Raw genomic sequence first — 22,787 nt, forward strand, 5'->3', positions numbered from 1 at the left:
AGAGGGGAAGCATGCTATAGTCATGATTAGGTCTCAGTCCGTTAATGAGCCTGTGCCACTGGGATGAGGCCCTTCCAAGTTCTCAGTTTTGTTACCTCTGCCACCACCACCATTAAGTGAGACAGGAAGAGGTTGAGATGGGTATTTCCCTTCCCCCACACTGGTCAGGTTCTGGTATAATCCAAGGTATTTAGGGTCTCTGGTTTAATAGTGTCCCTTGAGGGCTGGATTTGCTACAAAGAATGGAATGCTCTGAGCAGATTTCAAAATATGTACTTTCCCCCCATTCCTGACAGAAACACAAGGGGATTTTTCTCCAGTCGTCACCCTGAGAACCCAGTGCTGGGCTCCTGGATGTAAAACTCACAGAAGTATGTGGCCCCAACTTGGAGTTTTTAACTCTTGTTTGTCCACACGGAGCCTCTAGCAATTCATCAATTAAAATTTTTCTACCCATTACTGGCTTAAATGAAGGGTTTCTGCTTCAGTCAGTCGTGATTCTGTATATTTGCCTCCACTTTGGAGGGTAGCATTTTGCCCTGTGACCTCACTTCTCAGACAGACCTAAGAAGAGTTGCTGATTATTAGTTTGTTCAGCTCTTTTCTTATTGTGAGGACAGAGTTGATGACTTACCAGCTCCTCACATACTGCCCTGGACTGTTACGACTTCTCTAGCAGATGCTATCTCAAGTCCAAAAAATGCCCTTTGACTCAATAATATCATTTCTAGAATTTGGTCTTGAGAAAATAATCAGAGTTAGGTACCAAGGTAAATACAGGAAGATGGTCACCGAACATTATTTCTAATAGCAAAACCTGGAAATAGGGCCTAACAGTTGGGCATTGATTTAAAAATTATGAAACATCAGTGTAGCCATTAACAGTTATGTCTTTTTAAAGATTTTTTAGGGGCGCCTGGGTGGCTCAGTCGGTTGGGCGTCCGACTTTAGCCCAGGTCATGATCTCATGGTCCGTGAGTTCAAGCCCCGCGTCGGGCTCTGTGCTGACAGCTCAGAGCCTGGAGCCTGCTTCAGATTCCGTGTCTCCCTCTCTCTCTGCCCCTCCCCTGCTCATGCTCTGTCTCTGTCTGTCTCAAAAATAAATAAACATTAAAAAAATTAAAAAAATAAATAAATAAAGATTTTTAAAAATTTATTTATTTATTTTCAGAGAGAGAGAGAGAGAGAGTCCCAAGCAGACCCTGGTACGGAATTCAAACTCACGAACCGTGAGATCATGACCTGAGCAAAAGTCAGACGCATAACTAAGTCACCCAGGCGCCCCATCAATTATGTTTTAAACTAATATTTAGAGGGAAAATGTTCATGGTATGTCAAATGACTAAAAATTTGATGAAAAAGTAGTATATACATATACAGATGGCCTATCTCTCAGTTTTGCCTGAGTCCCCAAAGCCAGGAATAAGACAGAGACATCCCAAAGCAAGGTACTAGACCCCCTGTGCTGCACAAGGGAGAAGATTGCAGAACCAGTTTTACTACTCTTGACTCATCAGTTCAAGGTTTTAAAAGAGAGGTTGCAAGTTGAAGAGGCCCACAGAGAACTATTTAGAAGAGACTTGCTGCACCCTCCCCTGCCTCAAGTGGAGATAAAGAAGCTTCAGGGAATACTCTTCCAGTGCTAGACAAGTGTCCCCTGGGGTTTGGTTTATGAGTGCCCTCAAGAGAAATTCATAATCAAGAGCCTCTTGTCACTGGCAAAGTAGAAAAGAGGACTGCCTTGGTGGCATATAGCACTTCTACTTCTCATGGACTGAAGGACCCTAGAGAAAGGGTCATTTTTAAAGACCCCAGCATGATCTTCATAGAGGTATGAACTGCTGGGAGACCGGTGCTGGGCACAGCTCATAAACCAGCTCACCTGCTAGTGAAGACCCCAGACATCACCGCAGGGACCATTCAAGTGGGGCTCACCTTCCTCCTCTGCTTTCCTCCCCTTCTTTCTGTCCCCAACCATGGAGGGCCCAAATGGGCAGCTAACGAGTGAGGAAAGAGGCAAAAAAGGACAAAGACTTAACACTCCTCTTCACTGAAGTCTTCCAAGCCAGAAACCATCCTCTCCACTCATTCTGTAACTTTAGCTATTGCAAAAACACAGGAGGGAAACACATAAAAATGTTGAAATGTTAACAGCATTTATCTTCTGGCACGTGGGATTTTTAATCATGTTTTTTTTTTTTATTTTTAAGTGAAAATGTAATACCTTTATAATCAGAACAAAGCATGTATATATTCAGAAAATATAAGTGGGTTTTTTTAAATAAAAACCCTTCAAGAATTAATTTGTTGTTTATAAAATATTATCTATCAGGCAATTAACTTCTCAGAAATATGTTTTTGCATGGTATAACTTCATTTGAGGCCTTGTCCTCCATAATAATTCTCTTTTAATTTGTCAAGTTGCTAATAAAAATTGTATTATTTTTCACCAAAATGGATTCTGTTTTGATTAAAAGGTAATTATTGACTTAATACTAACAATAGGCCATTTGCCTTAAATACATTATTTCTAATCCCAACAGTAATCCAGCAGGATAGATTGTATTGTCTCCATTTTTAAAAATTTATTTATTTAAAACCAAGTCATTTAACATATAGTGTAATAATAGTTTCAGGAATAGAACCCAGTGATTCATCACTTCCATATATTACCCAATACTTATCCCAACAAGTGCCCTCCTTAATGCCCATCACCCATCTAGCCCATCTCCCACCCAACTCCCCTCCAGCAACCCTCAGTTTATTCTCTATATTTAAGAGGCTCTATGGTTTGCTTCCCTCTCTGTTTTTATCTCATTTTTCCTTCCCTTTCCCTGTGTTCATCTGTTGTTTCTTAAATTCCACATATGAGTGAAATCATGTGATATTTTTCTTTCTCTGCCTGACTTATTTCACTTAGCATAATATGTTCTAGTTCTATCTGTGTTGTTGGAAATGGCAAGATTTCATTCTTTTTGATTGCCAAGTAATATTCCATCGTGTGTGTGTGTGTATACATATATACATATGTGTATATACATATATATATAAGCTTATGAAAGAAATGGAATACATACACGTATGTATATATGTGTGTGTGTGTGTGTGTGTGTGTGTGTGTGTGTGTGTGTGTGTGTATATATGTATATGTATACCTCATCTTCTTTATCCACTCATCTGTAAATGAACACTTGGGCTTTTTCCATACTTTGGCTATTGGTGATAGTGCTGCTATAAACATTGGGGTGTATGTGTCCCTTCAAATCAGCATTTTTATATCCTTTGGATAAATATAGTAGTGCAATTGCTGGGTGTAAAGGTAGTTCTGTGTTTAACTTTTTGAGGAATCTCCATACTATTTCCAGAGTGGGTGTACCAGTTTGCACTCCCACCGTTAGTGTAAAAGGGTTCCCCTTTCTCTGCATCCTCACCAACATCTCTTGTTTGCTGAGTTGTTCATTTTAGCCATTCTGACAGGTGTGAGGTGGTATCTCATTGTTGTTTTGATTTGTATTTCTCTGAGGATGAATGACGTTGAGCATCTTTTCATGTATCTATTAGCCATCTGGATGCCTTTTATGGAAAAGTATTATGTCTTCTGCCTACTTCTTCACTAGATAATTTGTTTTTTGGGTGTTGGGTTTGATAAATTCATTATAGATTTTGAATACTCACCCTTTGTCCAATATATCCTTTGCAAATATCTTCTCCCATTCCATCGGTTCTTTTAGTTTTGTTGAATGTTTCCTTTGCTCTGTAGAAACTTTTTATCTTGATGAGGTCCCAATAGTTCATTTTTGCCTTTGTTTCCATTGCCTCTGGAGACATGTCAAGTAAGAATTTGCTGCAGCCAAGGTCACAGAGCTTGCTGCCTGCGTTCTCTAGGATTTTGATGGTTTCCTGTCTCACATTTAGGTTTTTCATTCATTTTGACTTTATTTTTGTGCATGGTGTAAGAAAGTGGTCCAGTTTCATTCTTCTGCATGTTGGTGCCCAGTTCTCCCAGCACCATTTGCTAGAGAGAATATCTTTTTTCCATTGGATACTCTTTCCTACTTTGTTGAAGATTAGTTGGCCATACATTTGTGGGTCCATTTCTGGGTTCTCTATTCTGTTCCATTGATCTATGCATCTATTTTTGTTGCCAGTACCATACTGTCTTGATGATTACAGCTTTGTAATACGCCTTTAAGTCCAGAATTGTGACGCCTCCAGCTTTGGTTTTCTTTTCCAACATTACTTTGGCTATTCAGGGTCTTTTCTGGTTCCATACAAATTTTAGAATTGTTTGTTCTAGCTCTGTGAAGAGTACTGGTGTTATTTTGATATGGATTGAATTAAATGTGTAGATTGCTTTGGGTGGTGTTGACATTTTAACAATATTTGGTCTTCTAATCCATGAGCATGGAATGTTTTTCCATTTTTTGTGTCTTCTTCCATTTCTTTCATAAGCTTTCTATAGTTTTCAGTATACGTATCTTTTACCTGATTGGTTAGGTTTATTCCTAGGTATCTTATTGTTTTTGGTGCAGTTGTAAATGGGATTGATTCCGTGATTTCTCTCTGTGCTGCTTCATTATTGGTGTATAGAAATGCAACTGATTTCTATATGTTGGTTTTATATCCTGTGACTTTGCCGAATTAATGGATCAGTTCTAGCGGTTTTTTGGTGGAGTCTTTTGGGGTTTTCAATGCAGCGTATCACATCATCTGCAAAAGTTAAAAGTTTGACTTCTTCCTTGCCAATTTGTGTTGCCTTTTATTTCTTTTTGTCTGATTGCTGAGACTAGGACTTCCAGTGCCAAGTTGAACAACATGGTGAGAATGGACATCCCGGTCATGTTCCTGATCTTAAGGGGGAAAGCTCTCAGTTTTTACCCAATGAGGATGATATTAGCTGTGAGCCTTTTATATATGGCCTTTATGATGTTGAGGTATGTTCCAAACCCTTTGGGATGCAGCAAAGGCAGTCCTAAGAGGAAAGTACACTGCAATTCAGGCCTATCTCAAGAAGCAAGAAAAGTCCCAAATATACAAGCTAACCCTACACCTAAAGGAGCTAGAAAAAGTGCAGCAAATAAAGCCTAAAGCCAGCAGAAGAAGGGAAATAGTAAAGATTAGGGCAGAAATAAATAGAAACAAGCAAAAAACCCAGTAGAACAGATAAATGAAACTAAATCAATGAAACTACACTAAATCAATGAAATTAAATAAACTAAATTTATTTGAAAGAATAAAAAAAAATGATAAACCCCTAACCAGACTTACCAAAAAGAAAAGAGAGAGGACCCAAATAGACAAAATCATGAATGAAAGAGGAGAGACCACAAACAACACAAACAATACAATCATAAGAGAAATACAAACAATCATAAGAGAATACTATGAAAAATTAAATGCCAACAAACTGGGCAATCTGGAAGAAATGGAAAAATTCCTAGAAACATATAAACTACCAAAACTGAAACAGGAAGAAATAGAAAATTTTCACAGACCCATAGCCAGTAAAGAAATTGAATCAGTTGTTCAAAATCTCCCAACAAACAAGAATCCTGGGCCAACTGGTTTCCCAGGGGAATTCTACCAGCCATCTAAAGAAGATCAATACCTATTGTTCTCAAACTGATTCTATGAGGCCAGCATTACCTTTATTCCAAAACCAAAGACTCCACTAAAAAGGAGAATTATAGGCTAATATCCCTGATGAACCTGCATGCAAAAATTCTCAACAAGATACTAGCAAATCAAATTCAACATAATATAAAAAGAATTATTCACCATGATCAAATGGGATTCATTCCTGGGCTGTAGGGCTGGCTCAGTATCCGCAAATCAATCATGATACATCACATTAATAAAAGAAAGGATAAGAACCATATGATCCTCTCAATAGATGCAGAAAAGGCATTTGACAAAATACAGCATCCTTTCTTGTTAAGCCCTCAGAAAAGTAGAGATAGATGGATCATACCTCAACACCATAATGTCCCTGTTTTTAAATTGAGGAAATGGGCACTCAGAGTGGTCAAGTTTCCTGAGGTCCCACAACTAGTACACGGAGGAGCCAGTATTAGCACTCAAGTCTGTTTGATTCTAATCTCATGCTCGTCATGCTGTTTAAGAATTCCCAGATAACTTATATGTTCTTTCTCTGTCCTCTTTTATGTTTGTGTTAAAGAAAAGTTTTGGTTCACACACTGAACTTGCACAGAATTGGTACATAGGAATGGCGTAGTCATAATCCTTGATCTATGACACACTGTCATTGTTGAACCCTATATAGCTTTATTTGGTTGTTTAAAATAATACTTAATACAACTGAACACATTGCCCAGCCCAACAACTAGAGCTTTACCAGTAACTTACCTCTGTGGTCCTCCCTATTCCACCCCCCCAAGAAGTAACCACTCTCCTGTAATTTTGATACAGTAGTAATCTATAAACAAATCTTCAACAGAAAGTGAACTAATACACACACGATTTTTAATAATACTATACATATACTATACAATACTATACATATTGGCTTGCAATTTGCTTTTTTTTACACTTAATATTTCTTGGAGGTTTTCTCCACAAGATTCCCTAATGGAACCAAATTCTCTAAAGTTTATGGATGCATGAGGACAGTGTCTATAGGTAAATTATATTGTCTGCTTTGGTTCCACAACCATTAGGGGACCTTTGCCACAGCCTTGAGATTCCTTGGTTTGAGCTAAATGGGAACCTTTAAAACTGGAGGTAGTTCCTATGCCTCAGCATGTAGCAAAATCTTTTACATATTGCAGGACATATGTGCACACACTGCCCCCCACCACACACACACACACACACACACACACACACACACATACCTCAACAAATAACATTTGTTAAATAGTTAACATTTGTTATAATTGTGTCAAGTTCACTTCTCCTTTAGTTAAAGAAAATAATGTTGTTTGCATAGAAAAGTAATTATACTTTTTGAAAAATAGACCCAATACTTTATTTGAACACATACTTATAACAAAGAAATACTGTTTTTAAGTGGTAGTTATAAAATTTACTGAGATGTAACTTTCAGGCTGTGCACTTTTGCCCCTGTTTATTGGCTGTTCATTGTATAAGTGTTTAATTTTCTGCTATTTAATTCAGGCCTCTAGAATCCCATTTTATCCCATTCCTAATATTTCCTTTCATGGCTCACTTATATTTTACTGGGAAGACTAAAGAGAGAAAGAATTATTTTCTTCCAGGTGTATAGTAGGTTCAATTCTAGAGCCACCATATTACTGTTTTGTGAATGTCAGCATAGAGAGTATGGGGTAAAACCACAAAGGTAAATGCTTTCCTCCCTATGTGGGCTCCAGAAGAGAAGGTAAGCTATTGAACATGTTTCCCCCTTACAAGAAACTGTATAAAAAACTACTTTGGGGGAACCTAGGTAGTTTAGTCAGTTGAGCAATCAACTCTTGATTTCAGCTCAGGTCATGATCCCAAGGTTGTAGGATCGAGCCCACATCAGGCTCCATGCTGAGCATGGAGCTTGCTTGAGATTCTCTCTCTCTCTCTCTCCCTCTCTCTCTCTCTCTCTCTCTCATCCACTGCCCCTTTCCCTCACTCATGCTCTCTCTCTCTCTAAAAAAAATTAAATTAAAAAAATTAAATTAAAAATAATTTAATTAAGAAAATAATAAAACTATTTGAAAACAAAGAGGAGATAAATTTCTGACAGTAACCATGTTAACTTTTCCCCTGAAATTTGAAAGAAAAATAAAGGAAAAAGAACGATAATATCTCTACTTCTATCAAGGGGAGCATAGTAGCTGGAATGCACAACTAACTCTGATAACTTTTATTAGTGGCTGGTACTATATGTTGTAGTACCTTTCTGGTTATTCTAGATCAGTAATATGGAGCATATAAAATATGTTTTCATATTAAGGGGAGAGTGAGGTGGAAACCAGCCTTTCTTGGATACTTACCATGCACACATTAGTACTTCTTATTGCTTATGCCATCCTTGTAAAGTAACAGGCATTTTCCTCCTTTTTACAGGTGAGGAAACAGAGATGCGAAGAAGCATTCCACTAGTTAATGACATTATCTGTTTATGCATTTGCCTCCCATATTAATCTGTACAGTCTCCACAGACAGGGGCCAGACACATTTGTCATTTTACTTTAGCTTTTTAATGGAGTGTCTGGCCCATAGTAGGTGTCCTGCAAAGTTTCTTGAATGTAGAAGGTAACTTGCCTAGATCACATAGTGGAAGAATGGCAGAGGCAAAAGCCTGTGCTCTTTTCCACTGTATCACACTGTCTATTCCCTGTCACCTCAAGAATGGCTTAGGAAATGGTACTGGCATTTGTGTTAATATCTCTTGAGTAGTTTTAAAGATTCCCAGGGTGCATTTAACTTATAAATCAATCTTTGTTTAATGCCTCTGAGTTTGGGGTAATTTCCCTCATGTGATTTGCGAACTACTTTCAGTAATAACCAGACTGTAATTATGTTGAGGCCAGCTGCTCAACTATATTATTTACTCTGTGCCCATATTCTGTAATTTTGTGATCCTAAATTTGGATACCTCATAGCATGCTGATCACATTTCCTAACGAATATACCCAGTGAGAACCAGGCAGTGTGCCACCGTGGAAAGACCATGGGCTTTGAAGTCAGACAGATGACAGTCTTTATTCCAGTTTTGCCATTTACCCCTCGTGTAATTTTGACCAAATTATTTAACCTCTCTGTGCCTGAGTTGTCTCATTTCTAAAATGGAAGTGATTATTTCTACCTTATTGGGTGGTTTGAAAATTGAAGTTCAAATGAGATAATATATAGAGTGCCTGGTGTTTGGCAAGCACTAGATAAATGGTGCTTCTACTTATTTATCCTGACAGTTTGAAATGATGATCTAAGTCTAGGAAGAGAAAGTTCCATTAGAATAAATGTCGTCTAGGGGTGCCTGGGTGGCTCAGTCAATTGGGGGTCTGAATTCAGCTCAGGTCATAATCTCGCAGTTCATGGGTTTGAGCCCCACATCGGGCTGCGCACTGACAGCTCAGAGCCTGGAGTCTGCTTGGGATTCTGTGTCTCCCTCTCTCTTTCTGCCCCTACCCCACTCGCACTCTGTCTCTCTCTGTCTCAAAAATAAACAAACATTAAAAAAAAATTTTTTAAAGAATAAATGTAGTCTAGAACTTGGTAAGAAATACACAGAAATACAAAGTATAGCATATGGAAGATGGGGCTTATCAATAGCATGTGGAAAAGACCTAGGGAACCTCAGTTGACTCCCTGCTCAGTCTGAGTCCACAGTATTACGTGGCAGTCAAACAAGGTTTTAATGGTAGCATCCAGATCCCAGAGGGGGACAGCTCTTCTCCACACTGCTCTGGACACTCCCTGAATTCTAGATTTCATTTTTGGGGCATGGTTGTTTAAGAGACTCACCGATCACGCAGAGTCTGTCCAAAGAGAACCAGAGTGGTGAGAAATTGTGAGCCCATGCCTTATGAAAAGAGTAGACGGCTTGAGGAGATTTAGCCTGCAGTGTGTATTAGAAAGTGGAGGTAGGGGAGTGGAGGCTGGAGTGACAAAATAAGTGTCCATTTCTTGAGGGTTACGTTTGACTTGTTCTGTATGGCCTGAGGGGTAAAATGATGACCAGTATAGAAGTATGGAGGAGATTCAGTTTAATAAGCCTTTCTCTCAAAGGATTAAAGGTATATAAAAATTAAACTGCCTTCCTTGGTGTTTGGTGATCATGCAAAGGCCAGATAAGTGTACTGCTAGGGGAGATTGGACTGTACTGTTTGGAGATTGGACTAAGCCCAAATGATCTTTAAGACCTCTCCAACCTTGATAGTTCTGTCATTTCATACACAAGCCAAGTATAGCTTATTTGTAATGGAGTATATAAAGAGTGATGATCAAAACAAGTCCTTGCTTCTGTAAAGCAGCTTACATTTTAATTAGAGGAGCAACACACATTTCAAAAGCTCTTAAAAGTATTAGGATGAAGTCATAATAAGAAAATGTCATAGGACTGATTATGATCAATTGCTAAGTGAATGTTGGAATTGAATTTTTTTCAAACTTTTCTGTCTTATAAAGCACCAGTCACTCTCAAAGAAACAAGTGTCCTGATCTCAGGGTGAAAAAAAAGCCATATTTATATGTTTGTAGGTTATTATACTATCACTTATAATAAATGTCAAGGCCTGAACATTTTTAATAATTACTAAACTTCTTAAATAAACTTCCTAATGGGCAGATGATATGAATGAAAGTCCAGGTGCTACACTGAGATTTTAAGGTAAGAACTAAGGTGACTGAAGATTGCAATAGGATAAGGTTTTCCTTATAAAGTTTTTGAAGTTTTATTCCATAACAGACATTATGTCCAACAGGGCTAGGACAAGACAAAGCCAGTATTTGGTAAAATTGGATCATCTGCTTAGAGACAAAAGCTTTTATTCATATTATGAGAAACTGGTTTAGCACCTATGTAATCAGGGATATATATGGGAAATCTCTGTACCTTCCACTCAATTTTGCTGCGAACCTAAAACTGCTCTAAAAATTAAGGCTATTAAAAATTGGTCCACATTTGTATATATTTTAAATTAATGGAGACAAATTTAATCATTAAATTGAGTCTGATTTATGAAACTCTGAACTCATGATAATTTCCAGGTAACGTCACCATCAGTAAACTGGAAAGACCATACTTACCACCATTCAGTTAGTCAGAACTCTTGACATCTTCAGCTAAATGTTGTATGTGGTTTGCCAGCGGGGTTAGGACGGGGAGGGGATGGGAGGGTTATATCAGTAACATTAACACTCGTTTGGCGTGGACTCTAGACAAGCAAAGCTGGTGTTCATTCAGCAACCAATGTGTATGGCAGGTTTAACTCTACATTGAGATAGATACCTCCAGCTTTACAACTTGATGATGGGGGTGCTGGATGGCTCAGTCGGTTAAGCGTCCAACTCTTGGTTTCAGCTCAGGTCATGATCTCACGGTTCATGGGATCGAGACCATGGGATCAAGCCCCATGGGGGGAGCTTGAGATTCTCTCTCTCCTCTCTCTCTCTCTGCCCCTCCCCAGCTTGTGTTGTGTCTGTCTCTCTCAAAATAAATAAATAAACTTAAAAAAATAGCTTGATGATTGATGATTTTCTAGCCATGAATGTCCTCCTACTAAGACCACCTGCTCACCAGTGCAACTTCTGACTATCATTTGGTTTCCCCTTTTGAGGTGCCTTTTGGGAACATCTGTAAGTTTTATTGTAATATAAATATTCATCAGCAAATACTTGTATATCTGAAAATCTTTTATTTAAAAAAAATTTTTTTAATGTTTATTTCTTAGAGAGAGAGAGAGAGAGAGAGAGAGAGCAGGAGAGGGAAACACAGAATCCAAAGCAGGCTCCAGGCTCTGAGCTGTCAGCAACAGAGCTGGATGTGGGGCTCGAACTCACAGACCACGAGATCTTGACCTGAGCCGAAGTCAGATGCTTAATGGACTGAGCCCCCTAGGCACCCAATCGGAAAATCCTTTTAAAACTTATTCTCAAATACTGACTAACACAGTTTGAAAATATTGAATGTCTCTTTCCTCATCAGTAAAATGGGGGAGTAAATTAATTCATCTCTAAAGAATTCCTTACTTTTATTTTTTTTTTTTAACATTTATTTACTTTTTAGAGAAAGAGAGGCAGAGTGTGAGCAGGGGAGGGACAGAGAGAAAGAGGGAGACACAGAATCTGAAGCAAGCTCCAGGCTCTGAGCTGTCAGCACAGAGCCCAAAGCAGGGCTCAAACTCAGGAACTGTGAGACCATGACCTGAGCTGAAATCTGACACTCAACTGACTGAGCCATCCAGGCACGCCTAGAATTCCTTACTTTTAAAATTCTGTAGTTTTATAAAATTAGTTCAACCATAAACAAAGTATTGGAATTATTTTGCCTGGATATAGTTGTAAATATTTAATGACTTCATACTACATTATTAAAATTTTTTTAAAATGATTTAAAGATAGATGTGTATAGTGTGATTCTATGTGTGTATATTTTAATTTAAATATATATATAAATAAGTGTATACACATTTATAAATTAGATATAGCACTGTGTTGATTATTGATTGGTTACTACTGATTATCCCTGAGTAGTAAGATTACAGGTGATTTTTGTTTTTTCTTCTTTTCCTCCAAAATTTCTATCTACCAGCTGAATTAATTTTATAATAGGATAACATACAACTCTAAAAATAAAAACCAGGGTGTTTGTTTTGTAAATTGTGTTAATGCAGCACTCTTTGAAACCTAACACGTTGAAGGAAGATCCAACGAGGGACCTGAAACAGCTTCTCCAAGAGTTGAGAAGTGTGATCAACGAGGAGCCAGCTGTACCTCTGGGCAAGCCCGAAGAAGAAGGGAGAACACCGTCCCTGGGAGCGTCCTATGTGGCTGTGTAAGACTGGGTGTGCTGCAGAGTGAGCGAGCTGCTGTCACCAGCGGTTTGCCATTAGTTGTCTACATGATACTCTATGGGAGGTTGATGTTTAAACAACTTTGAAGAATATCTGACGTTACCAGGGGAAACAGTATGAAAGTGGAGAAGCTAAGCAAAAGTAAAACAACTTGATATCAAGAGTAAATAATGCAGTTATTCTGCTCATAAGCTGTCAAAGCAAGGTGTTACCCAAAGTTACAGTCATATAATAATGTATAGTTCCCAACAGATTTCACATCTAAAATCGCTTTTTAAATCTTTCTTTAATTTTTATATTGAGGGAGAGAGAGCACGCATTTAAAAATACATGGAATCTGGAAATTGTTCTTTGTATAATTAACTGAGACTTATATTTATCTATACAGAGATGATAGAGGAAGAGATTGCATTACTGAATCTCTCTCACTAGAGAGAGAGTGGGGAAGGGGCAGAGAGAGGAGACAGAGAATCCCAAGCAGGCTCTACATCGTCCATACAGAGCCCGACGCGGGGCCCAAACCCATGAACTGAACCCACGAACCATGAGATCATGACCTGAGTCAAAATCAAGAGTCAGATGCTTAACCTACTGAGCCACCCAAGTACCCCTCACACCCATAATCTTATTTGATTATCACAACCGTTTGAGCTAAGACAGAGCAGGATTTATTTATCCCATTTTACAGATGAGATAAACATAAGTTTCAAAATTTTGACTTGTCTGCAGCCACACAATTTCGATGGTGGAGCTAAACTAGAACCTTGAAAACTACATGACTCTCAAGGTATAATCTAATAGGAAAGTCCTTGGTTCTCATTTGACAGATGAGTAAATTTAGGCATAGACTGAGTTGCCTTCTCCTATAAAGCAAAGAAGCAAAGCCAAAAGTGAAAGTTAGACCCCCTGGCTCCCCACACCAATCAGTCCACAAAGATTACCATGATCTCCCTGATGAGATGATTTCATCACTTTAGCCATTAATTATGGGCTTGAACTATTTTGGACTATATTGAACATGAATATATTTGGTACCTGCCTTTAAAGAATGTATGTTAATTTGCTATAATCTTACAAATAACATTGTCACCAAAGCCTAAACTCAGCCTAAAGCTTTTGGGAGTCCATGGAAAAGAAAATATTTCTGAGTTGAACTCCAGGGACAGCCTTCTGCAAAATTTGCTTGGAGGCCTAAGATCTACTTTTACACTTTAAAGAAGAGTTAAATACATAGGAGCAGTTGATTATTCTAAAAATAGATGGAATCAGGAATTGTTCTTTGTATAATTCACTGAAAGTTATATTTATCTGTACAGAGATGATAGAGTAAGAGATTGCATTACTGAATCAAGCCTGAGATCAGAGATATGCCAGAGGTAAGAAGAATCTGAGATCCTGAATCTAATTAATCGTCTAAGAATTTTTTATGTTTCCGGGTAATTTGGGAAGTCTGGACAGTTTACATGGGAATTTAGGGGCATTTGGGGTTCATTGAAGGAAAGCTGTTTACATTGTTTAACTGAAACTAAAGTGGATTTCAGTGTAATGTACTTTCTCAAAATCAATACGATTTTTTTTTTGCTTATTTTAAATTTTGCTACTGTTTACCCATATTAAGATATTTATAGGTATGCCATACCAAAAATGGAAGATTTTTCTACATTTACACTCATTTACAATGGCTTACATAACTTTTGAGAGGAAGGTAGTCCAGAAGGAGATGCTAACAATCTCAGTACAGGATTATAAGAACCTCACGGAAAACAATCCTATTTTCCTCAGTAATTGAATAGCTGAATTTTTAAATGAAATCCTAAAAAGAGCGTAAAGAAATTAAATCCATAACCCCTTAACAGAGACAACTTCTGAGAACTGACTTTAACCAAAAAGGAAAAAAGGCTAATGTTAATTTGTTAATTCAGGTAAAACACAGAGGCCATTGCCCGCAGGTTTTCATGAGCTCCTCACTGTCTGCTGATTAGGTACCTGGTTCCTTAGTCTGAAGTTGAAGGAGGTCCCTAACTTGTTACCAGCCTGGTTACTCCCGTAGTGTGCTCTAACCGAAACAGACTACTGGGTCCAAGAGGAGTTCACTCCTTTTCATCTCCAAGGTTTTCTTCACACTGTTTCTCCACCTGGAAGAGCCATTAGCCCTAGTCTCACCTTTGAATCAGCGTTGGTGTAAAAGCAATGTTCAAACAATGTTGTTTTATCATTAAGTAAAAATAACACCGTGTAGTCTTTCATTTCTCCCATCCTTCTGCCAACAGAAGCAACAACTCATTAAGGGACTCCACCGAAGGTAGCAAATCCAGTGAAACTCTTAGCAGGTAAGAAATGATCTTAGCAATGCCTGAATGTCCTAATGTCCTCATTACTACTGTTTATTCATTAATTCAGCAGATTGTTAACTGTCCGTGAAGTGTCATACTCCACACTGGGTCCTTAGAATGTAACAGTGGGCAAGGCAGACAAACGTGGGCTTACGATGATAAGATCTGTTTATTGACTGACTGCATGGAAAAAAAACTTACTTTTATCTTTTCTATTTTCACCACCTAAAAAAAAAAAATAAGAGGAATCAGAGCCTTTTTTATATCCTCAGAATAAGAAAAAGAATTCTGTTCAAATTCAGTTAGGCAGAGGCTTATTCATTGCTGTATCTTCAGTGTCAGCCATATTGCCTGACCCACAGTAGCCTTTCAGTAAAGTTTTGTGTAATGAGTGAATTAAGGCAGTATTAAAAATATTTTCTTACTGTCCCTACTGCTTGATCAACAATGAACTTTTTAAATATATCTTTATCAAAACAAATTTTGATTTTCTTCTCACCTATGTATGTGACACTACGTAGCACCTATTAACAATATTTTTATTTTTACATTTTTTATTTTTTATTTTAAATATTTTTATTTTTACATTTTCTGGATGCCATAGATATTTCATTTAGTCTGTATAGCCTAATATTTTTTTAATGTTTATTTATTTTTGAGAGAGAGCATGGGCAGGGGAGGAGCAGAGAGAGAGGAAGACACAGAATCCGAAGCACAGTGTATCTAACCTGATCTTATATCCATATGTGGGTTAGAAATGAAGACTCACATTGTTTAAGCAGCTTGCCAGGGCCATACAGCTTGTAAACAGTGGAGCCAGATTTGAACTCAGGTCTAGCTGGCTCCTGAGCTCAGGTGTGTGACCACCTCCGTGTTCGGCCTCTGTGTACCTGCACTGAGCTCCTGGGAAAGGGCCCTGTCTGTGCTAGGCACAGGGCACAGAAGGGCTGCTCCCCTGAGATGCGTCAAGCTCTGCTATAGTTTTTCCATGACCAGAAAAGTCTGTTTCCTTCAGCAATGATGTGTTCGTGAAGAGACAGATTGGAGAGGAAAAGATGGGACCTAGCCCCTACTTGTGTTCGAATATTTAATAGAAGAAGAAGAGGTTTTCAGATATTTAATAGAAGTTCTGAAAAGCATGAAACATACTAGAAAATTAAAAATGCATTTGAATGCTCTATCCTGTACTTCAGCACACTGGCCATTTTGGAAACTCACAAACAAAGAATACCACAGTTGCTGTTTTACTACAACATTTCACTGTAACTGCAGCACCTTTGCTTGACTCGGCATCTTACAGCAATGTTTCTTCATTTAGAAACTTCTGCAACCTTTTAAGCTAAATCAGTATGGTCCATATACCCAAAACAGAATAAACAATTAAAGAAACGAACAACTCTGCTGTGTGGATTTGTGCTCGAATTATTCTGAGAGCCACATTTCTCAGAAGTTTGTGGACAATTGACTTTTCTTATTTTGTTATATTATTATAACTTAATGAGCAACATTATGCCCTAAGGAAGGTTCCCAATAGAGGCTTCAAAACATCCAGCTCCTTTTTACACATCTCCATGTGGATGTTTCAGGAGATGAAACATAATGACCTGAAGATCACAGTGACCAAAATAAAACAAAGGCGGTCATTCCACAAAACCATTCCCCTCCAGCTCATCTTGTTTCTGTAAATGGCCCCCTGCTTTCCAGGGCACCTCTGCTTAACCCTAACGTTCTCTTTGGTTCTTCTTTCTTCTTTGTCGCGTTTCTCTAGTCACCAAATCTTATTAATTTTGCCTCTAAAACAGTTCTCAAATCCATTTTCTTCTTTGTACATCCTCTGGAACGGCCTGTGTTAATCTCCTATGTCTGCTGTAACAAAATTAGTTGCTTAAAATGACACAAATTGATCTCTCTTACATTTCCAAGGAGGCCCGAAGTCCCAAATCAGTTCCACCAGGTGGAGTCAGGATGTTGGCAGGTCCACACTCCCTCCAGAAGCCCTTGGGGTTAATCCATTTCCTTACTTTTTTCCAGCTTCTAGAGCTTTGTTCCTTGCACTCTGGCTTGTGGCTTCTCCCTTCATCTTCAGATAGCAGCAGAGCATAGCATCTTCAAACCTCTCCGCTGAGATTGACACATCATCTTCTCTCTTTCACGTGAAATCCCCCCTGCCTCCTTTTTACAGACCTTTGGGATGGCAGTTAGCCCCCCTCCTAAGAAACCCAGAATAATCTCTCCATCTCAGGATCTTTGATTTCATCACATCACATCACATAAGGCAACACCCATAGCAGATATTTTTGGCAGCCGTTATACAGCCTGCCACACTGCTCTAGGCCTTTTTACCTTTCTTATAGACTATTGCAGTGGTCTTGACAGCGTTGAGTGTGGGTATTTTTAAACTCCAGTCTCATAGACATTCCAGTCACTTCTATATATTAATTTCAAATTGATCTGCCTGAAGCACACCTCAGAGTATGACCTTCCCCAAGCCCCCAGAACCTTCAAAGGCTCCCCCACTGCCTCCTGCAGCAAAAACACTCTTTGCCCTGATAATTAAGACTATCCATGGCTTCCCTTTCTAGGGCTTTTCTCCTAATAGAGCTATCCTCAAACTTTTTGGTCTCAGGACCCCTTTTAGTCACAAATATTGACGATTCCTAAGAACTTTTGTGTATTGCTATTCTAAGTATTGGAAAATAAGTTTTCGTATTAGCATTTTAAAAATAGAAAACATTTTGATATACCTTTAGAAACAACAGTGTGTATCACATGTTCACCTAATAGCATTTTATTTTGAAAAATAACTTTTTCAAACAAATTGTTGAGAAGGCATTCTTTTACAATTTAACATGTGACTTCACAGAAGATAGCTGATTCTCATATCTGCAGCGGCATTTAATCTGTTGTGATATCAGATCTTGTGGATCCTCTGGGAAACTCCACTGCTCATTTGCGAGAGACTGAGAGTTCAAAGCAGATGCTGATGTTAGTGTCATAATTAAGACAGTGTGGGCATCACACACCCCCTGCAAGGGAACCACTGCCATAGTATCCTCGTGCCGTCACCCAAACCACAGAGAACAGTGTGGTTTATTTCAACCTGTTGATTTAAGTAAGTCTAATAGTTTTGTAAAGTGATACGACTATTGCTAAGAGAGGTTCCTTTTTTTTGTCTTTTTTTTTTTTTTCATTTTAAAACAAGTTATAAAGATTGTGCCTCTTAGAATCTATGAGAGAAATACTTCGGGTTTATAGCTATTATAAAAATGAATTTTCTAACCAATATTATTATATTTTCATTCTGCAAAATGTTCATGGGCCCTGAACGATTAACAATAATGCAACTCGGGATCTCCCTGATATTTTTTGATTTCTGCAACTTAGGGTCATAACTGCCATCTTTAGCTTGTATTTTAGTCTGTCACTTTTGTGCGCATTAGCTTGCTTCTGTCCATAAATCTTAGTACTGTATTTGTGAATTGGAATGTCTGCATGACCATTCTTATGCTTCCAGAGAGCCGGTCACATTACATACAGGAGACCTAGAAGATCCGTCTAGTTGTTTTACATTCCCATCTACAGGTGAGTGAAAAGTACACAAGACAGGCCTGCTTCAAACCCTGCAGTGGCTTCTCATTTCCATGCGAGTGGAAGCCAGGTATGACAGCAGCCTGTAAGTCCACATTAACTCTCTAGGCTTATTTCCTCCTATTCCCCCCCTCATTCACTCTGTGTCATCTACCCTTGAATTGCTCCTTGAACATCCCAGGCAGCTTCTGTACTAAGGCCTTTACACCACTGTTCCTTACACATTGCTAACCCTTCACCTCCTTTAAAGGCTCTGCTCAGATGTCACTTACCCAATGAAACTACTCTCATGACCTTCTGCCAAAATTGTAACTCTCCCATACTCCCAATCACCCTTTTTTGTTTTTTTTTAAATTACACTTAGTATCTTTTAATATGTAACTTACTAATTTATGTTGTTCATAAAGGTGACTCTGTCACCTCCTGTTAGACAAAAGCCGCACAAGGGCAAGTATCGTTTGGTTTCCTGATATATCCCAGGCACATAGCAGGTGCTCAATAAATCCTTATTGAACGGATGAAAAGAAAAAGAGAAGAACTGAGACAGATGGTTCTTTTTATAATTTCCAAAGACATAATGCTATCTGTTAAACAAGGGAGTCAAGGAAGAGATTGAAAGATAACAGAATCTGTTGAAAAGCAAAATGGCATAACAGACTAGAAATGGAAGAGAAAATAAAAACATTACAGGGGGAAGAAAGCCTTAGGAAAAACATAAATGGGATAGGCATGACTGAAATCACAGGGACTTGATGGACCTTCTGTGGGGAAATTACACAAAAAGAATTTTTAAAACTAAGACAAAAATAATTACAGAGAATATGTTATGGGGAGCCTCGGTGGCTCAGTTGGTTGAGCATCCAACTTTGGCTCAGGTCATGATCTCAGAGCTCATGGGTTCAAGCCCCACATTGGGCTCTGTGCTGACAGCTCAGAGCCTGGGGCCTGCTTCAGATTCTGTCTTCATCTGTCTCAGCCCCTCCCCTGCTTGCACACTGTCTCTCTCTCTTTCTTTCTCTCTCTCTCTCAAACATAAATAAACATTTAGAAAATTTTTAAAAAAGATTTGGAAGGTGTAATTGGTCTTCCTATAGAAGAGACTAAAATGAATAGGAAAGAATGAAGCTGTGAAAATGATGGTTATTCAACAAAGGCTTAGCTGTAAATCTGGACAGTAATATAATATTACAGAAATAATGTAAATAAGGAAAGTTGAGGTATGAGGTGAAAGAGATAGGAGAAAGATAAATCTCCATATTTTCTTGTTTTTTATGGAAGATTGTCAGTATATATCTAAAAAAACAAAACAGTTTTAATAAAATAAATGCAAATTCTTAATTTTTGAATAATCTTCAACTTGTGAGAAATCTTTTAAGAACTGTATTTTGAAGAAAAGGACCATTTATTTGAAGTTACTGCTTTGAGATTTACTTCACTTACATGTTTTACTGTTGTTTTAATAATTACCCAAGAGAATACAACATGTATTCTTGCCGTGTTAGATTAATATAAATGAGAGCTTTACTTTTTTCTTGCATTGTGAGTACTTTAGAACATGTTAATTCCACTCACTATTCTTTCAAATTATATAACACTTGTTGTCACATGTATATTTTAATTATAAAGGTAAACATCACAATGGATAATTTGCATTGTTTTATACAGTTAATATCCATTTAGATATACCCATGTGATTATACTTTACTTTCTCTCTGGTGTCATTTTACTCCCAATGCCTTTAATTTTTCCTTTAAGGTAAGTCTGCTGGTGATACATTCTCTCAGTTTCTGTTTTTCTGCAGTTGTCTTTATTTCATCATCATTTTTGAAGAATATTTTTGTTGAGTTTAGAATTTTAGGACATTTTTCTTTCACTTTGAAAATATTCCATGGTTTTCTGGTTTCCATTGTTTCTAAGAGAAGTCAGCTCTGAATTTAATTGTTACTCATTTAAATGTAATCTTTTTTGCCCTTTTGGCAACTTTAGGATTGTTTTTGTCTTTGATTTGTTTTTTGAGGTTTTTGGGGTTTTTTCTTTTTCTTTTTTAGCAGTTGTTATTGGTATGTTCAGGTATGGTTTTCTTTATGTAAGAAGTACCTGTTTAGGGTTTGGAATAATGCTGCTTAAATCTGTGGTTGTCTGTGCCTCCACTATCCAGATCTTGTGGGTCTATACCTATTACTTGTATATATGATTTTTTCTCTTGGTTTTCTGCCATATCATTTTGTCTCCTTCTATGCCTGTTTGTTTTTATTCTATGAAAGACATCTGTGAAAAATTGTTCAAATGGTTGGAGGCAAAGAATGAGGTTACCTTCCTCCAGACAGCATTCATGCTTGCTTCTGGTAGACAACTAAGAACACCACAATCCCAGATCAATTTAATCCAATCGGGAATTCAGATAATTTGAAGCTAGATCTCAAGATCCCCAAGGGCAGGTCTTGTTCCTGTTCATCCTTATTTCTAAGACAGCCCTTTGCAGTTCTAACCCAAAGCCTTGGGTATTTATGGGAACATCCCCTTACCCCCATCATTGGGAATATTTTCTCATGAAAGTTTGACTTTTTGAGAAGTGCAGTATACTATTTTTAACTAATTCTGTCCTTTTGCTTCTGTTCTTGCAAAATTTTAGCAAGTCCATCTGTGAAAAATTCAGCTTCTCGTTCATTCCATTCTTCTCCTAAGAAGTCTCCAGTTCACTCACTCCTAACTAGTTCGGTTGAAGATTCAGTAGGTTCCACATCACCGTATAGATCCACGAAACCCGTTCTTTCACCTGATTCTGTTAAAGGTAAGAATGATCTGATGTCATTGATGAGCTTAATCGGTTTCCTCCTCTGGTGAATTGAAAGTTCTTTTCCATAATCAGAATTAATAAGATCTTATATGGTGTTCTTATATGCAAACTCTAACTGATGCTGTGTAACTTAAGTGAGTCTTATTTAAATAAAACAGCTATCGCATGCATGCACACACTCTCTTCTTAATAAATATCCATAGATATTATATGTGAATATTTTCTCTATTACTCTGACATGAATAATGAACTCCCCCCCCCCCGCATTTTATTATAAGATTTTGGTCTTTTTTTTTTTTAATGTTGTGACTTTTCTTTCTTATTTACATTCTCTCAAATCATGACTCTCTTCAGTCTCTGCCTTTGTAAGTGCAAGTATTTATCATACAAATTTGTCAGATGTCCTCATTTCTTAAATGTTAAGTTCATTTGTTATTTGCTAAAACAGATAAGGAAAATGGTTTTATTTAGATTAAGCGCATGATAAATAAGTGGACATTATATGTGTGTGTGTGTGTGTGTGTGTGTGTGTGTATACTGACTTGAACTTGAAATGTTTTTACCATATATTGACAGCAATGCAAACAACCCCATGCTCTCTGGCATCAGTCCCTTTGATAAGGGATAAACTAGGCAAATTGTTGCATCACTGTTAAGTCAGCTCTCAGCCTTTAGAAATTCTATGCCTCATACATTTCTAGATCTCCCCCAAATCTGAAAACCACAACATAATCACAGATTTTAGTACATTTTACCATCTTTTTTCTGTATTTTGTCCTCCATCCTCTCTTACATTTCTGAGTTATTCCTTGGTGTCTTTAAAAATACTGAATACTAAATAAAAATACTTTTAAAAAAGGGCAAATTCTTGAGCTATTAGAGCTGTGACTACTGTAGAAGTAGAACAGTACTTCTGGTCACCTCATTATTAATTTGTGATTACATAATAGCATGGAATTTCCTTTTTTTTTTTTCTATTGTCAGATCCTAATCAAACATCATGTATTTTATATTATCCATGTGAAAAATATCTCTCTGAGGAAGTGGTTTTCATCCTCTTGAACTAAACTAATTCTTAGATGATTGCCTCTAATACCAATATCTGTACTGAAAAGAGTGGTTTTTTTGATAGGAAAATGAGCCACCAAAAAATATTTTCAAGATTATACAGCAAGTCAGGGACTAAGATCGAAGTTAGAATTTCAGGGTTGCCCATCAACTATCTTTTAGAGATCAGCAAAACGTAGCATACTTAGTAGAGGTTAGCTTACGGGCTTCCAACCCCTCTTCACTTGCCCCTCCCACATGTATTCCAGGCTCACTGTGGCCATGTCAGGATCCAGACTCCCTCTCCCACCATGTAAAACTGTCCTCATTCAGGTGACAGCCACTAAAATGGGCACTTGGTCTCACACACATTCAAAACTGTTGCCAGTGTCGGTATTAAGTCTTGCTCTTCCAAATCCTAAATTAACGTATCTACACAGGTTTGGTATGAAAAGCTGTCATTTAGAATGAATGTATCATTAAATTTAAAGTATTCCTCTCGCTCATCCCATTTAATGCTATGTAGTTAAA

At 37.7% G+C, this 22,787-nt stretch overlaps 1 protein-coding gene across 30 annotated transcripts in view; it reads left to right on the forward strand.

Moving 5' to 3' along the window:
- The window catches only part of CCDC158 (coiled-coil domain containing 158), a 104,141-nt gene that overhangs the window by 78,680 nt on the left and 2,674 nt on the right, over positions 1 to 22,787 (forward strand). For 23 of the 30 annotated variants that reach the window (XM_058722204.1, XM_058722205.1, XM_058722217.1 and 20 more), the window contains 5 exons: positions 12,312 to 12,472; positions 13,808 to 13,867; positions 14,762 to 14,821; positions 18,339 to 18,406; positions 21,045 to 21,203. In XM_058722204.1, coding sequence (XP_058578187.1) covers positions 12,312 to 12,472; positions 13,808 to 13,867; positions 14,762 to 14,821; positions 18,339 to 18,406; positions 21,045 to 21,203 — 508 coding nt within the window. Of the gene's footprint in view, positions 1 to 12,311; positions 12,473 to 13,807; positions 13,868 to 14,761; positions 14,822 to 16,017; positions 16,172 to 16,410; positions 16,433 to 17,687; positions 17,710 to 17,739; positions 17,889 to 18,338; positions 18,407 to 21,044; positions 21,204 to 22,787 lie in introns of those variants that run through there. The other 7 variants (XM_058722212.1, XM_058722223.1, XM_058722225.1 and 4 more) reach the window with 7 other exon arrangements.

The sequence above is a fragment of the Neofelis nebulosa genome, chromosome 3 (genome assembly GCF_028018385.1).
Source record: "Neofelis nebulosa isolate mNeoNeb1 chromosome 3, mNeoNeb1.pri, whole genome shotgun sequence".
Taxonomy (NCBI): Eukaryota; Metazoa; Chordata; class Mammalia; order Carnivora; family Felidae; genus Neofelis; species Neofelis nebulosa.